Below are 16504 nucleotides of genomic sequence, written 5' to 3' on the forward strand. Positions count from 1 at the left end.
CCTGTAATGGATACTTTTATGAAAGCTCAGTTCCGTCCTGCTGAAGCACCGGGTTTGACTTCTGCACTACTTGCATGCTCCCTGGGCTGCCTCGAGCAGGGCGTCAGGCTCGTGACACCGGTCTTTTCCGGCCTTCTGTCTGTGCCTCAAAAATCGGGTTCAGGCTCCACCCTGTGTGCTCTGGTACAAGATTCCCCAAAGATCAGCTGGGGAGAGCTCCTGCCAAGCCGGGTCCCTCCAGCTGAGCCGTATCTGCCGAGCCCAGCCGCGGCGCGGAGCGGAGGAGCAGGAAGAGCCGGGGCCAGTTCCTTCAAATATTTTACAGATTAAGACCGGGGTCTGGGATCTGTGGGAAGGCAGAGGAGTTCACAGACCCCAGCGGGTTATGGTCCTCGCCGCAGCGCTGGCGGCCCGCGCCAATAATTGCTGTCTTCCCCATCCATCCAGCTTGGTTGTTCGCTATCGTGTTCAAATGCAATGACACTTCGTAATGTGGACAAGCCCTCTGACATTATTTTAGTGCAGCTGGAGGCATCTACTTTAGCCTTGAAAATGCCTCTTTCTTGGCAGTGCTTTGTGTTTATTATAATGCTGTCTGTAATGTGCAAAAGTACATTTCTTTTTTAACTTCCTTCTTTATGTACTAAAGAGTGTGGTTTTAATTAAGGATTTCAGATTGAAACATTTCCGGTTTTATGCGTTGTTTTTTGGTGGGGTGGTGTGGTGTTTTTTTGTGTAGTTTTTCTTTTTTTTTTTTTTTGCAGGACAGTTTTCAGTTAAAATGTTTTAGAGTTTTGAAAAATACCAGATGCCCAGCTCACAAAGTGCGCGAAGAGCCCCAGTCACTCCCTCTTCCTCCCGGGGAAATCAGCTGCTCCGCTGGGCTGGAGCGGCTGGGGAAGGCGGATGGGATGGCAAGAAGGGGGTCGGCAGGCAGGAGACGGGCCAGGACCAGGGCTGGTTGTTTGCAGAGGTGCCTCGTGCCTCAGGCTCCATGCACAATAGGAAATGGAGATTCAGGCTCATAAAGTGTGAAACAACCTGATTTTTCTGAATTCTGGTTTATCCCTCTGCGTACATGGAGATGGTGAGGGGAGCTGGGCAGGCGCAGATCCCTTACGAAGGGCAGAGCATCTCTGCTCACTGCCTGCCCCTGCCATCCAGGCAGCCCGCAGGGATGCAAGGCCAACACAAACAACCTGTAAAACAACACAATTTACAGGGAAAAAAAAGGAACCAAACCAGGTTTGAGCCCTCCTGGTGGTAGAAGAGCTTAAGGATGTCCTACAACGCTCCCAAAATTTTAGAAAACAGCAGGCAGTGAAAATTCTGTTCAAAGCAGGGTTCTTGGGCCAGTCCCATGATTTGGGGGAATTTGACTCATGATTTTTCCATGTCGGGACTTGGCAACACTGAAATCCTCGGTTTGAATTTGTTCCCGATGTGGTAGCTAAAGCTTCCTAATGTGGCTGTTGAGTCCCACTCTCCCCGGCCGCGGGACGAGACGTAGGGAGCTGAGTGTGGAACTGCGCCGTGGCGGCTCCGCGGATGCTGCTGGGTGGATCTGGCTCGCGTCCCTGCACGAGGCTATTCTGAAGCGAGCTGTGCATCTGCCACATGACAGCAGATCAGGCAGTGAAGCAAGAGCGTGATATTGGAGCTGCCAGCCTGGTTTACAGGAATGTGTGGTCTGGATGCACAGCTTGCCCAGGTTAGGCGTTTTGATGGGATTAAATGAACGTTAAAAACGCACTTGATACCTGGGATCAAGCGTGCCTGGGATGTTGCTCAGCACATGCTGCAGCTCACTATTTAGAAGAAAGAGCTGAAAACATCCATCCTCTTGATACAGTGATAGCACGTAAGGCACTGTCAGGAAAAAGCTTGTGTAAAGAAAACCTCAGCCTTGCAATGATGGCACCTCGGGATGGTAATGTAGGTGCACCATGGCTGAGCAGCTTTGTGCAGGGAAATGGGTCCCCATGATGTCTGCAGCACCCAGCATCACAGCAGGAGGTGGGCGTGGGGACAGGCACACAGGGACAGTGGCCATGTCATTTAAGCCCCCCGTGTCACCTACAGCCCTGTCCCCCCCATGAGGTGGCAGCTCCTCCCGTCAGCCCTCCCCGTCCACCCCCAGCTGCCTGCCTATTTGGGAGCTTGCAGATCGCTGAGTGCTTGAAGAGCTGACCACTTCTTGCCTATTTGGGAATGCTTTTAAATTGTTCCAGAAACTGCTGTTTGTTGATAAATTGGGGTGATCGTGGAGAAGTGTTTTAGCTAAACTGTGTAAAAGAAGGAATGAGCTGCAGCGCAGCACTGCCAGCTGTCATTGGATTTAGAAACACACATCATAGATTTTGCTGCTTTTCAGACAGCTGCGCTTATAGCTGCTCTTATAGCCATATAAAACAGTCATTCTGTCAGCAAACGTTCTGGCAGCCGAGCTGGGTTATATCTGCACTTGTGTTCCCAGCACCGGCGCCTTCGCTCGCCCTGCACCCATAGGTGAAGCCAGGGGAAGGCAGATTTGTCCCACGGGCTGTGACAGCTCCCCAGCACCTGCGGGGCAGCTTCATGGAGATTAAGAGAAAAACACCACCCACACAGGCAGTGGTAGCACTTTGCTGCTCCCTTGGTCATTAGGAATGGGTGTTTGCTGTTCTTATGGGGTGTTTTGGGGTGCTTTACCCCAAATCTGTGGTTGATGCTGAAGATATTGGCTAGCTGGAAGTCAGACTTACAGACCCCAGCTTGCTATAGCAGTGCTTGCAGGGATCAGCCCTCTGTCGTCCACCCCATTTGGACTTCGGAGCTCAAGCTGAGTCCCAGGGACCAGAGTTAGATTTTCAGGGATTTCTTTGAGGGAGAGAAGGTTGCACTGCAGCATCAAATTTGACATTTTTAACAGGAACAATATTGCTTTGGGTAAAAACCTTGTTAAGGAAAAGCTTCCTGCATAATAGACCAGCTTTAAATGCCCACTCAAAGTGGTGCTTGTATATTTCACATCAATTTTATTAGTTTTCCTTTATATGGAGTTGAAAGACCTCTAGCAAAATATCCTAACTACATAAGGGAGCAACTCCACAAGTGAGGCTTGAGAGTGAATTCTCATTGCACACAGTGTTTCACACCAGTCCCTTGTGCAAGCAGCGTCAGAAATAAGTGCAAGGCAGGTTGGTGCTGCCTCTTGGTGGGATGAGCTGCCTCCTGCAGTGACCCCGGGGGGCCCAGTGCTGGCACTGCAGGGGATGCTGAAGATCTGTGCCCTTGTCTTCTCTGGAGCAGTTTCCATGGCTAAGCTCAATGATTTGAGGTAGTGCATGTGAACAGGTGGTGACCACAGCCTCATTTTCTCTTGCTCTGGTCTTCTGCTCTGTTCAAACCTGTAGCCTTCTTGCTGCCCACCTCTAATTCTCTCTGAATATTCTGAAGATGCTGGATTTCATCCTGATCAAAAAGGGAAAATGTCTTAAATCTCCAAGTTATGCAGCACAGGAAAACAGCTTTCCTAGCTGTAATGTGATCTTGGTTCCTGCCCAGGCACCAGGCTGGAACAGAGGGTTTGGAAATTGCCCCTCTGGCCATTATCTGAGCTTTACAGCACTTTGAGATTGAACCCAGATCCCACATCTCTTCTGAAGCTCCATGTCAGTGTACACTTGTTCCTAGAAACCATTACTGTCCTGTGAGCTCTTTACCGTGTGAGGATGGAAAACAGAGCTATTCTGCTCATTTCAGCTCCTTTTTGCATGAAGGCAGAGCTGAGGGTTCATTCCTTTTTCTCACCATCCAAGGATTAAGCCCAATCCTGACTGTTATCCGACCTCGATACCATTTACACACTGAACCCGATGCCTACGGCTTTTATCTGAGCCCTTACAGCATTTGGAAGCAGGCCATGCCCCTTGTCTGGTATCAAAAGCATTATATTAATTTGGGATTCATTCCACAAAATGAGGCTGTCAGCCAGACTCCTTAGCAATTGGATATTGAACCCAGACCTCGTGGTTGTCTTCCAAGTTATATGCCAGCTGGGAACTCAGCCCACAATCCATGGCTGCCAGCCAAGCTCCTTATTGGCGAGAGATTGACACCAAGCCCCCAGACTGCTATTTCTGTACGGTGCTGTTATGGACTAAACCTAGCTCACGTGGTCAGCATAATCACCTCTGGATTGGCAACGAAATAAAATATCTAGTTAAAGACTTGAATGAATATCGAGGGTCAATGTTCAGCTGCTTAAAGACCAGGGATGATGACAACAATTCCCTTGGAACAAAGCCCCCTCGATACTCCGGGGGGAATAGCCCCAGATCCCCCATCTGTCATCCAGCTGGATGCGAAATCCAGCTTCTCATTAACACACAGCGCGCAGCATTGCTTTACTGGCGGGCAGCATTAAAGCCGGTCCCTTCAACTTCCAGGTATTCCTCAGATGGGGTTAAAGCAGATCCCCTTTCTGTAGCACCGTGAGGCTCTGCCAAAACACTTCTGGTGGCTCAGAGCAGACCTTCAGCACTGCACCTTGCCTTGGGAAGCGCTCCCCACTGCCCTGGGTGCAGGACGCCTGCAGTGCAAGGCAAAGAAGAAGCCTGGGTGGTGAGATGAGAGCAAGGGGTGGTTCTGCACACCTCCGTCCTCTCTGGGGGACACCAGGAGCTTCGCAAGGTAGAGGGAGCATTTCAGGTGAAATGTCCGTCTGTCTGAGGCGAGCAAACTTTTCCCTCCTGCCAGCAATTTTGCCTGGGAATTCTTGAGCATCTTTACACCGTGTGGTTTTACTGCATAGCAAAACACTTCAGAAGACTGAATTAAAACCAAACAGCTTCCCAGCTGGGATGGTCATCATTAGAATGCAATTTCCAGCAACTGTGTGGGTTTCTTGGTAGCCTCGAAAGCTTTAAAATTCGCTTTAAGCATCAACTTTGAAAGGATAGTTGAGTATACAGCTTGAATAGAAAAACCTTCCTGTGATTGTGTGGATCAAGCTGGATGTTATGGTGTGTACGGACAGAGGGAATGAGGCTTTTCCTCTGATCTAGTGGTGGTGATGAAGGCTGCTCTGTGGTGCTCTAACTGTGCACATTGTGAACGGGGGGGAGGTCTGACTTCCCTGTCCGAAACCTTGCCATGCCCGGGGATGGGAGCCATGGGAAGATTTCAAGCCCGTTTTGCAGACCTCTCCCATGGGGCTGGTGTTATTCTGATTGCCTGTTACATATCTTCTGATTCATATTTATTCACTAAGAAAACATCAAGTCCTTGCCACACACATGGTTTTCTGAGGACTTTAAGCCTGAGAGAGCCAGTGCAAATGGGATTCAGCTGGCTATGGTGGCAATTTATTTGTAAATAAATTTTCCATGTGCCCACTTGTTCCTCTGTCAGTGGGAATACCTTTCTTTTTCCATTCATCGTTCTCCCCAGCTTACTCATCTCCTGTCTGAACACTCTGTCCTGCCCTTCATGCCCCCCTCCCTGCAAAGCTCTCCGTGGGCTTCTGTTTGCTCTTTGCCAGGTCTTTCCCAACCCCTTCACTCCGCTATCTCCTGCGGGGTGCTGGAGGGGCAGGAGATGCTGCTGCCTTTGGTGCTGGCATGAGGAGCCTGTTGCAGGGATGCTCCAGGCGTTTTCCAGAATTTATGGGTAATGCGGAGCTGAGCACTACCCGTGATTAGTTGAAATCGTTATTCCTAGAACTGCATTTCTTTGCTTTATAAACAGAAGGTCTCATCTGTTGCGCATTTGCTCGGTCTCAGCACTCCCTCTGTGCTTTCTCAGCTAACCTGAGGACGCAGGGAGCGCGGGGCGCTGGCACACGCTGTGCCTGTGGGAGGTGGTGGGGAAGGAGGGATGGGGCAGACGTGGTGAGCAGTGGGATGGAGCAAGAACAGGCTCTTCTCCCCCATCCTCTGGTTGGCTTCCCAGGGTTATGAAAGCCCCCAGCGTGTCATGCCATGCCATGCCATGCTGTGCTGTGCTGTGCCCCCCACCCCTCCACCAGGTCTCAGCCTCCCCTTCAGTGCACACACAAATTTCCACTTCTGCTGGGCCCTGCCAAAGCAGAATTCCTGAAGTAGACTAAAAAATGTGGAAGACTTTCAAACCCAGAGATTACTGAACTGTCCCTCTTACCAAATGGCAGTCAAGGCTATGTTCTCTATCAAGTCTCCAGTATAATGTTTAATCCAGTAACTGCGACTGGAAACGCTTTCCAATTATTTTAAACTGCCAGAGATGTTTTAATACGCCTCAGATTTTGTGCTGGCATGCCGCAGAGTTAAGTGCCATCCATCCATCAGAGAACATTAAAATTTAGCCCAGTGTAAAAAGGAGGAAAAAGGGAAACGATCTCATAGAACGTACTTGCCCCATGAGCCCCACCACCATTTGTGGCCTCACAGACACCACCTCCTGCTTTGTCCCCCTCTGAGCAGGGCGAGAGGTCCAGGCAAAGAGCCAAAATCTCCAGTTCCTGTGCAAAGCTTCAGCTGAGGGCAGCACTGGGAGCAGATCTTCACTCATTGCCAGCCAGCCCCATGCCTTGTAGGATGGAATTCACTTTCTAGATGTGTCCAGGCCTCTGCAACCAAGGATGTAAAGGGTCAGCAAGGCCCGAATAGCTTTTGAATTCCCTTTGTGCTCATGCCATGAGGTGCAAAGCTTCTGCCTGCTTGTTCCTGCTGCATGCTGCTCAGCATAGCATCACGACGGCTAACTGGGACCACTGCCTTGGTTTTCAGGTCTACACGCTTAGAATTGAATGTTTTAGTGCTTTTCTTATCCTGCTGTGTACAGGTTTCTTTACTTTTTTATTTTTTTTTTACCTTATTCCCTCTGAGTGTGTGCACGTGCACCAGGCGGAGGGGGAGAAGGGGCAGCAAGAGCATCGTATAAATCCAGTTCTGCTCTATTAAGATTCATTCTGGTACAACAATGGCTTTCTCTATTGAAAAGCTTTGTGAAAGCCTTGCCTAATGATCTGTTAGCTGGGGAAAGGTTAAATTCCTGGAAGATTTTCTGTGTTTGATGAAGAAAAAATGGTGCAATTATCCAGAATTCAAAGTGAGCTTTAGCCAGCTGTTAATAATACTGTGATTCTTCGTGTTCTCATTACTCAGAAGTAACGTGGCCATCCCTAGTCATGGCAGTAAAATATTTATAGCCATTTCTTTTGGCCCTGTTTGTACTTACGGAGGGCTGGACATCACTCAAAGTCTACTAAATATGCTTCTTGTTGTGCTTTAGCCACCCATGACAGAGCTCTTCCCACCTAACTGCAGCTGAAAGTGATGGAGATGTAGAGTGGGGTGGCCAGCTGAGGTGGGACTGAAGGGCCTTTGGGCAACCTAATGGTTGGCACCCTGTGCCAGCAGGGCATCAAGGCTCTGCCGAAGCCTCCGGAGGAGCTGGTGCTTCCCGATCTCCTCCATCCTACAGCAGCCATCCAGGGTAAAGGAGATAAGTGGGCTTGAGACCTGCCTGATGGTTCAGATAGGACTTGGAGATGTCTGACAGTGTTTCCAGCTCTCCGTGGCCTTACTGTGCTCTGCAGGTTGGTGCATGCTAGGAGAGCAGTCACAAGAGAGCTGTGTGTTTCCCCAGCTCTCTGCTCTTCTCCGTGGAGGTTTCCAGCCTGGGAAGTCGTGGCAGAGCATGAAACACACGTGGCATCTCTGTGTGCAGGCGCACAGAAATGAAACAAGTGTCATGGGGAAAATATCATTTCACAGTGGCAGGGCCTGGGCTGGGTTGAACAGCCGGCTTGTTTCCTCTGGTGGATGCATGGAAAATCAATTCCCAGTCCTCTGCAGAGACTCCTAATGATGAACAAAATTCCTCCTGTAGCATTTAAGAACTAGGGCTGTTCTGCACGGTGAAAAGATTTCTTTTTTATCAGGGGAGCTGCAGGTGACACCTTTTGGCTGTCTTTGTGTTGCCATCGAGGTGTCTGTCTTATCCTCTCCATAGCAATTCCATTTCAAGCACAGCTTTTTGCCTGGAGGTCTGAAGTAAATGAGTATTAAGTAACTGTATCTGTCTCTAATCCACTAAACATCCAGAAAACCAGCTAATATGCCTAAGCCAGCGGGATAAATACATTAGGTTAATCTAACTCAGCTACTTTTCGCTCAAACAACCAGTAGCGTTTAGGGAAAAAAAGGCTGTAGGAGGATTATTTATTTTCCACATTTTTCCTTTCTTCTTCCCATGCCTTTGCTGTGATCCATTAAACACTAACCACTCGGCTAACTGATTTCCCTGACCCCCTAAAGCAAAAATCAGCTCATTCATCTCAGACCCCGGGGACTGTCCCACGTTTGCTGAGGCTCTCGGTGGCCAGTAGAGGTGTCGGGCTGAAGGCAGACATAGGGCTGCGTGTGCTCGTCCTGCCTGGTGCAGAAGGCTCACGGCTGTCACCGTGCCCAGCTGTCATGGATTGTAGGAGCTGTAGAGGGCTGCCACGCTGGTGGTTCCTCCTGCAGGTCTCCTCCCGTCCTCCCCAGGCTCTGCAGAGGTCTGCTCCAAAAGGGCTGCCGGGCAGGATAAGCAGAGGAGAAGCTGAACCTCCCTTGCCAGGAGCAGATGAAAAGGGACGTTACAAAGTCCCTTGACTCTGGTAACACAGCCCCTAGCTCCGACACGGTGGTGGAGGGCATCCAAGTGTCGTTCAGCCCATGCTGGGAATCCTACCCCGGTCTCAAAGGTCAGGTGCATGTCTGTGGTTACAGACTTCACGGGGATGGCATCTGACCCTGGCTCAGCCACACAGAAGCCGAGGCCTGACGGACAGGAGGATCGTTTGAACCTCCCCGGATCTTGCTTTCCTTTGAACTACAAGCTGTGTTTTGTTTCTTCCCAGCCAGGTCTCTAGACAAACTCTATAACTTTGCTGACTGCTCTGGCCTCCACCTGATCTTTGCGCTGAATGCCCTGCGCCGAAACCCCAACAACTCCTGGAACAGCTCCAACGCCCTCAGCCTGCTGAAGTACAGCGCCAGCAAGAAATACAACATCTCCTGGGAGCTGGGCAACGGTGGGTGTGGGAACGGGGAGCCCCGGGGTGCAGCACCCCGCAGCAGAGCCCTGCTCCCTTTGGAAGGGGTGTTGGAAGGTCCCGGGACGCTTGGCCAGTTGGTTCAGAGGGATTTGGAGGTCCCTGCTATAAGGCAGTGCAGTGCTGGGACAGACCTGGTTTGTGTTAGTACCTCAGCTGGAAGTTTGGGTCAGTTGGTATGAATGAAAGAATTGTTCCTGCTGCCCCAGAGGTTGGGGACTGCTGGTCCTGGGGGGGGCAAAGCAGCAGCTGCATGGATTTGTAGGGCAGCTGCTGTGCCAGGGGTGCAGGCACCCCATGGGGACAGGGGAATGACACCAACTTGCAGGTCCCTCGCCCAGCCCACAGCCTAAGGGTCGCAGGAGGAGAAGCCCCACAGCATCCCAGCCCCTCCTGGCTGCTCCTGTGTGACAGCACATGAGCGCTCTCCAGCACTGGGGACGGGAGAGCAGAGCTGGCAAGCCATGCCTGTCTGTTCTCGTTTGCCCAGAGCCCAACAACTACCGGACCCTGATCGGCCGCTCGGTGAACGGCAGCCAGCTGGGGAAGGACTACATCCAGCTGAGAAGCCTGCTGCAGCTCATCCGCACCTATTCCAGAGCAAACCTCTACGGGCCGAACATCGGGAGACCCAGAAAGAATGTCATCGCTCTCCTGGAAGGGTAAGTGACGGTGCTTTGATCCAGAAGGGACCAGAAAGCCCTCCTGGTGCCCCTTGCCAGGCGGACATGCTCTTCGGCTTCCCAGCAGCTGCCAGGACAGCTCAGCCAGCTCTGCACCATGGGCTTGGGGATGTGGGTGTCTGCTTCCACAAAGGTCCCTGGTGGGATTTGGGGGGAATTACAGACAGAACGAGGTGCCAGTGCATATGTTGATTCCTGGACACTTCGCTCTTCCCATTTGGCAGCTTCTTCTCCCTGTGCTTTCCCCATCTGTGTAGAGGGGGAGCCTGTGGCACCCTTCTCTGATGCCCAAGCCCTCTGCTCCTTCCTAGCCCAGACAAGCCCCACAGAGCAGGGGACAATGCGTGGCACGGAGCCACTGTCACAGCGTTATTTCTCATCATTACTCACATTGATTCTGACCGGGCTATATAAACTGTTTTCCCAACTGTGGCACAGAGATTCAAATCCCTTTCACCAGCAGAGTTCATGACCTGTCTGGGACATGCCCTTTTCTCCCCTCCCGCTGTCCCTCGAGGAAAGGCTTGCCTATCGTGTTGTACCTGGGCACCACTCAGTGCTGTGGTGCTGCTCCAGCCAGCACGCCCCAGAATCAAACCCCTGTGATTCCCATTGGTGATTCTGACCTTCCGGCTTTAGATTCTTGGTTTATTTTTCACCCCTTTAGGTAAAAACGGCACTCAGGATCTGACAGAGATGCTGGGAGGTGGGTGTGCTGTCTGCTTAAAGCAATGGGTAGGACAACTGGCAGGTCTCGGGTGTCAGGAGGCTGGAGAGAAGAGTGAGGAGAAGGAATGGTGACAGAGGGACTCAGACACCTGGAGGTGACATTGGACAGCTACAGGAACCAGGGAGGTGTGGGAGCCTGCTGGCAGCAGGAATTTGGGCCGTGGGGGCTCGAAGACCATCCAGCAGAGGGGAAATTCCCTGCAGGACTATAAACAGAAACTCCAGCGCAGAGGGCTGGGCAGGGGGAGGTGTGGAAGGGGCTCTGCTGGGAGCAAAGCTGGGTCTCGCATTCATTAACATCTGCATGAATGATCTGGCAGAAACAATAAGCAGCACACTGATGTGGTCCCCGGCGAGGCAGGCAGGGAGCGAGGGCCAGATTCTCAGCTCTGCTGCAGCAGCACGAGGAGCCCCTGACGCTGGTTGGCCCAGCTGCGACACCAGCATCCCTCGTGCTGACAGCAGCTCCGGCACCACGGCCCTGGACACGCTGATGCCACACGGGCACACCGCTGGCTGCAGCCCCGAGGGTTAGCTCAGGGCGCTATGAAGAGCTGGAGCAGCCTCGAGCAGCAGAAAGCCTATTAGCACCAGGAGGAGCCGGCTGAGGAAGGGAAACAACGGGGATGAGAGCCAAGCAGCTCTCCGAGAAGGGGAAGGGACCCAGGAGCGGGGCTGTGGTGTGCCATGGGGTGGGAAGGATGGCAGCAACCCAGCCTCGGATGGAAGGGAAGGAGGTGAATGAGAGGTAGGGTGTGAGCCGGGTGGAGGGGGCTCTCCAGACCCCCACGCTAGTCTAAAAGAGCTGTAAGGAGCACACCCGTCCTCTGAGCTGCATGCAACTGCCCCACTGCCATCCCTGCCTGCCAGGGTGACACTGGTTCCCATTGCTCAAAGTGCTTCTCTCCCCTGTGGGACATCCTCGTGTCCCTGTGGCAAGCAGCATGTGCCTCCACGGCCTTAATTAAATGGCAAATTAAATGATGACACAGGGTTAAACACTCATTTGCAGTATTCAGAACCAGAGTTACAATAAGACAGTCAAATAAAACCCAGTGCCTAAGCTGCTTGAGAGCCTGAGCTTTGCTCCTAGCAGCTCCCCGAGGTCTCTTCAGTACTCTGGGTTTGTGCTACCGAGAGCTGCCTGCCTGCTGCAGGAGCAGCACAGAGCTGGGATGTGCCTTAGCCTGTACCTGGAGCTGGCACAGCCAAGGAGTGCCCCTGGAGATCCTGGGGGAGCCCAAAAAGCCAGCAGGCAGGAGAGAGGAGGAGGAATTTAGGAATTTAGGTATTTTATTTTTAAAATGTGGTCAACAGCAGAAGTGAACCAGCTAGGAAGAGAGAAGCCAAATCGAAGATTGTGATGTGAGCACTAAGGCTGGAGATGAGACACCCCCGTGCAGAAGACAGGATGGGCAGCTGGCTTGCTAGGCAAGCAGTGCCCTGTTACACAAAGTGCAGGAGTGAATTCTGGTGGGGTGGAAACGAGCTGAACTGGGAAGGGAGAGCTCAGAGAGAGCCAGGGAATGGCTGCCAGCAGGAGAACACAGAAGATGTTCTCCAGGGAAAGCCTCCAGAGCTACCTGAAGTGCTGAAGCACCCAGAGAAAAGTCTCACTGCCAAGCACCACATAAAATTACATTTCCCTCTTGCTGCAGAGCTCCTGCACCACCCTGTCCAGGGCAATGGCTTAGTGTGGCCACAGTGCCAACTATAGTGCCAGTGCCACCACGGGCTGCCCCATCCTCCAGACCAGCCCCAAATTGCTGCCACGGGGACAGGCTCTGCAGTGCCAGAGCACTGCTGTGGCCCTGCTGCACGGGAGGGTAGGCACCATGTCCTCTGAGTGCGCAGGTGCAAGGGGGAATTTGTCCAGACCCAGCTCACGGTTGAGTTTGATGAGGTGTTAATTAGACCATTCATGCAGCCTGAGCTGTCGGAGAGCAGACCACCTTAGCTACCTACAGGGTCTGTAGGTACAGGCATCCCAGAACTGCTCAGAGTTTGAAAAAAAAAAAAAAAAAAAGTGGGATTTTAAGGAATTAACATAGATTTTAACAGCAGATCAGGAATCAGACACAAAGGTTAATGCATCACTGAATCACAATTTCAGTGCTGGAAGAGCAGAAACACGAGGGAGAGCTATTAGGAAGGAGAGATGCTGACATATGTTAAAGCTCATGACATTTGGTACAGATCTCAGGCTGACGTGTCTGGACAGACGGGCTGGGGGTCTTGTCATTTATTGTTCCTCGGCTGGAGGAGCCCAGTCTCCACTGGACGGTCACAGGCTTCAACTTGTGACCTCTGCTGTGGCTAGAGGTGCAGTGGCAGGAGGACAGGGGCAGGCAGGCAGAAAGATGCTGCTGGCGGTGGGGTGCCTGGTGGGTTATGGGGCATGGGAGCACAGCACGTGGCTGTGGGACACACCTCCCCACCCTCAGCCCTGCTCCATGCATCCACAGATAGTGGATTTCAGGAAGAAACACAGGTATTTGGCCTGTCCTCTTGCTGACAAGGGCTTCTGCCCTCTCTGCCACGTAAGCACCGCAGCTTCACCCTTTTCCAAACTACACAGGTTTGTGGCACAGGCTGTACCAGGATATTGAACAGGTCCAGAGCGGGAATTTTATGCAAAAAAAGCAAGCCACAGGACAGGAATTAATGATACAAAGGGAAGGACACTGCAGTGTCAACTCAAATTTGGGTAGTGTTAAGCTTGTGAATGAAGGCATTCGTAAATACATTGAACTGGGATGTGAGGGATGTGATGAGGCATTTTGCAGCTGGTTTTACAGCAGGAATGAAGATCTGAGATATAAGCAAAGGATCTAGCTGTTGCTTTTTCAGGGGGAAAGATTCAAGGCAATTTCTGTGACTGAAATTTGATCTGGCTGGCAAGCCAAAATCGCTGTCACCTGTATAGGGAGAACGAGCTGGTAGGAAAAGACATAAATGAGATGATACCGCTGTATAGGTACCTGGCGTACCTTCATCCCGGCTGCTATCTACAATCTCGGTCATTCAATCTCAGGAAAGATGTAATGGAACCAGAAAGGCAGCAGAGAGGAGCCAAGGGTGTGCGGAGGTGTGTGACGTCCGCCACGTGAGAGGAGATTGCGTGGGCTGTGCTTTCTCCTACAATGCAGGCAGCGGGTTGGAAGGAAGCTTTGGAAGGCTTTGTGACACAGCGTGCATGGCATTGCAGGAGTTGTCATCAGTGCGAGATCAGAAAAGGACTGGACAAACTGACGGTGGGGATACGTGCCGGTGGTGTGGTGCGCTGCAGTGCCAGGAGCCTTGGGGAGCAGATCGCACAGCTGGGTGGTGCAGCCCCCACCAAAGCTCTGTCTGCCAGGAGGCTTGGCCAGCCCTGAGGCAGATCCTGCTGGTTGCAGGAAGGTGGTGCTGAGAAGAAAGAGAATGTGATATCGCAGCAAGTTTCTACATAGTCCCCAGTGGTCTCTGCTCCCCAGAGGGAAGTCTGGTCCGAAGCCTGGCATGCAGGTCAAAGTCCTTGCAGCAGCTGGGATCTCAGTGCTGCTGCAGGTATTTGTGCTTCTGGAAACCTTGTATTATGTGGGTTTTTCCTCCATCACAGTCAGCAGATAAAAACACACCTGATTATTTTGTTTGTTTTGTAGCAGACACCCTCAGGTCTCAATTTGTTCAGCTTATTGGGTGAAAATTTGGTCTAGAGACCCATAGTCAGGCAGGCCTTAGGATGGCAAAGAGGACACAGCTGTATGTGCAGAGGCTGGGGGCTGCGAGATGGTGATTTGTCTGCCTCATGCAGCTGTATTCTCTGTTACAGGATCACTTTTTTATTATTTTTTTTTTATGTCAAGGTTGACAATCTGCAATTACCTTCATGGGAAAGAGATTTCCAAACGCAGATGGCTCTTTAATGTATCAGGAATAAGCCTAGGAAGTTCCAGTGGCTGGAGGCTGAAGCCAGACACATTCAGATGAGGAATAACACACTTGGAGGCTAATTAACCATGGGAGCAATTTGCTTAAGGTTGCAGTGGGTGCTCGGGGACTGGCAAGCACTGGATCAGGACAGGAGATGTATTCCCGAGACGTGCCCATGCTCAGATGAGGGTTGTGAGATGCCTGGGGAGGTGCTCTAAGAGGTCAGACACGAGGTGAGGTTTCACAGCACAGAGGTTTGGGGGCAGAGGCAGTGCAGCAGCCCTCCTGCCCTGTCCTCGTGCCTGCCCTGTCCTCGGGGTGCTGCCCTGTGCCACACCAGCAGTTCCTTTCTGGGCTTCCAGCTGCTCTGGGTGTCTGATCCGAGCCCCACCAGATTTTGAGGATGCTGAAACTTGTTGGGATTTCTGCTGTGTGGAAGCCCAACCACATCGCATTATTTGGGGTCGGCCACCCCACGCTTGTCCCTCTGCTCCTAGGGGGTGACTCCCTGCACGTGCACCGTGGCGTCGGTCGGTGCTCGCAGAGCCCAGGCTTGGGAAGATGGCAGATTTACTGCACCGGCACGGAGCATCTGGGCGGCACATGTGCAGGGGAGCTGATCCATGCCGGAAGCCTCTGGACCGCTCTGCCTGCGTGGTGCTGCACATGTGCGCATCGTGCGCTCCAGGAAATCCCAGGCAGGCGTGTGCCAGCACTGGTCGGACTGCAGGGCTGTACGGAGCTTCACTGGCCTCAAAATCCACGGCTCGAGCAGTACAGGTGCTAGAGGAATAAAGGGATTACCAACATCTGTATTCCTGAGCTGCAGATATTCAAGTACCTGTGCACCGCTTGGTCTCCACCTGCCCCAGGCTTTCATCTCCAGCCCCAGCAGTACGGCTTGTTGGCTGTTGAGCTGATCCCGGTTCCCTCTGGAGGGCAGAGGCCAACACCCAAGTTATCTGGGATGTCCCAGGCACAACTCCATCATTAAGGCAGGACCCAAAGCTTTGGCAGGACCCAAAGCTTTAGCAGGACATTTTGGTCTTTCTTCTGTGAAAATCTCAATAAAAAGGCAGAAAAAAGAAACAGGAAAAAAAAATCCAGAAATCAAAATTTGAGCTAGATATGCATCTTTTACGTTAAGATTTAAAAGCAACTAGAAATATTCAATTTATTTCACTCTTATGGAGACAGAAGAGGAAAACTGAGCAATCCAGGACCTTTTCTTTGAAGCCTTTGGTCTGCAGAATGCTGCTTGTGTCCTAGAACAGAATTTTCCCAGGAGCTTATTAACAAGAAGTCAATTATTTTCCCTGGGAGATGGGGCAGGCAGACGTACTGCTTCTGCTCCAGGGGTGCTGGCTGTTGTTGGGGGGTTGCTTTGCTTTCAGGAGCAACCCTGGGAACTGACAGCCCCTGCCCTGCTGGGCAGCGGGAGCGGCAGCACATCAGCGCTATTACAGCGTGTTATTGTTTTTCCATTTCTAATTGTGTCTCTTCCCTCCTGTCCACAGGGATTTATTACCTCTGCCTTTGCCAGTGTCCTCTTCTGCTTCACAGGGTCCAGCTGCCCTTTTGTCCCAGCCTGTAATTGACCGTCGTCATTAATTTAAAGTCGGAATGATTGTTTCCGAGCTATATTTAGGCTGAAGTTGCTGCTCTTGTTTCAGACCTGATTAGAGGCTCGTGTGCTGCAAAGCTTGCTGCTGTTCCCTGCCTCGCCAGCTGCTCTGATCAGAGCTCTCCCCTCTCCCCACAAACCTTCCCCTTCCCCTCCCACCCTGGTTGCAGGCCTGGGGGGGCTGTGGGACTCACAGCTCCTTTCCCTGGGGCAGCTCCTGGATCTCTGTGCACCAAAGAGCATCACCAGGTTCTCTTGGCCAAACTGGTGGATGAATCCCCTGTTCTCTAAAAAACAGAGCCCAGGAAAGAGCACCAGAACAAGGCCAGCATGTAGCAGTGCTTGTCCAGCCTTTCCTCCCATCCTCCAATGCTCAGGGGCTTCCCGAGCTGGGGGTGGCATTTTTGCATCTGATAGCTTTGCTGGGTTTTAATCCCACTAATTTTGTTTAGGACCTTGTTAGGAACAAGACCTTGTTCCTAACTGCTG

General features: G+C 51.8%; 1 protein-coding gene across 3 annotated transcripts in view; it reads left to right on the top strand.

Moving 5' to 3' along the window:
* Nucleotides 1-16504, top strand: part of HPSE2 (heparanase 2 (inactive)) — a 98244-nt gene that overhangs the window by 61071 nt on the left and 20669 nt on the right. For 2 of the 3 annotated variants that reach the window (XM_027460731.3, XM_027460732.3), the window contains 2 exons: nt 8870-9043; nt 9555-9726. In XM_027460731.3, coding sequence (XP_027316532.1) covers nt 8870-9043; nt 9555-9726 — 346 coding nt within the window. The remainder of the gene's footprint in view (nt 1-8869; nt 9044-9554; nt 9727-16504) is intronic. The other variant, XM_027460729.3, reaches the window with a different exon arrangement.

Source organism: Anas platyrhynchos, chromosome 6 (assembly GCF_047663525.1).
Source record: "Anas platyrhynchos isolate ZD024472 breed Pekin duck chromosome 6, IASCAAS_PekinDuck_T2T, whole genome shotgun sequence".
Taxonomy (NCBI): Eukaryota; Metazoa; Chordata; class Aves; order Anseriformes; family Anatidae; genus Anas; species Anas platyrhynchos.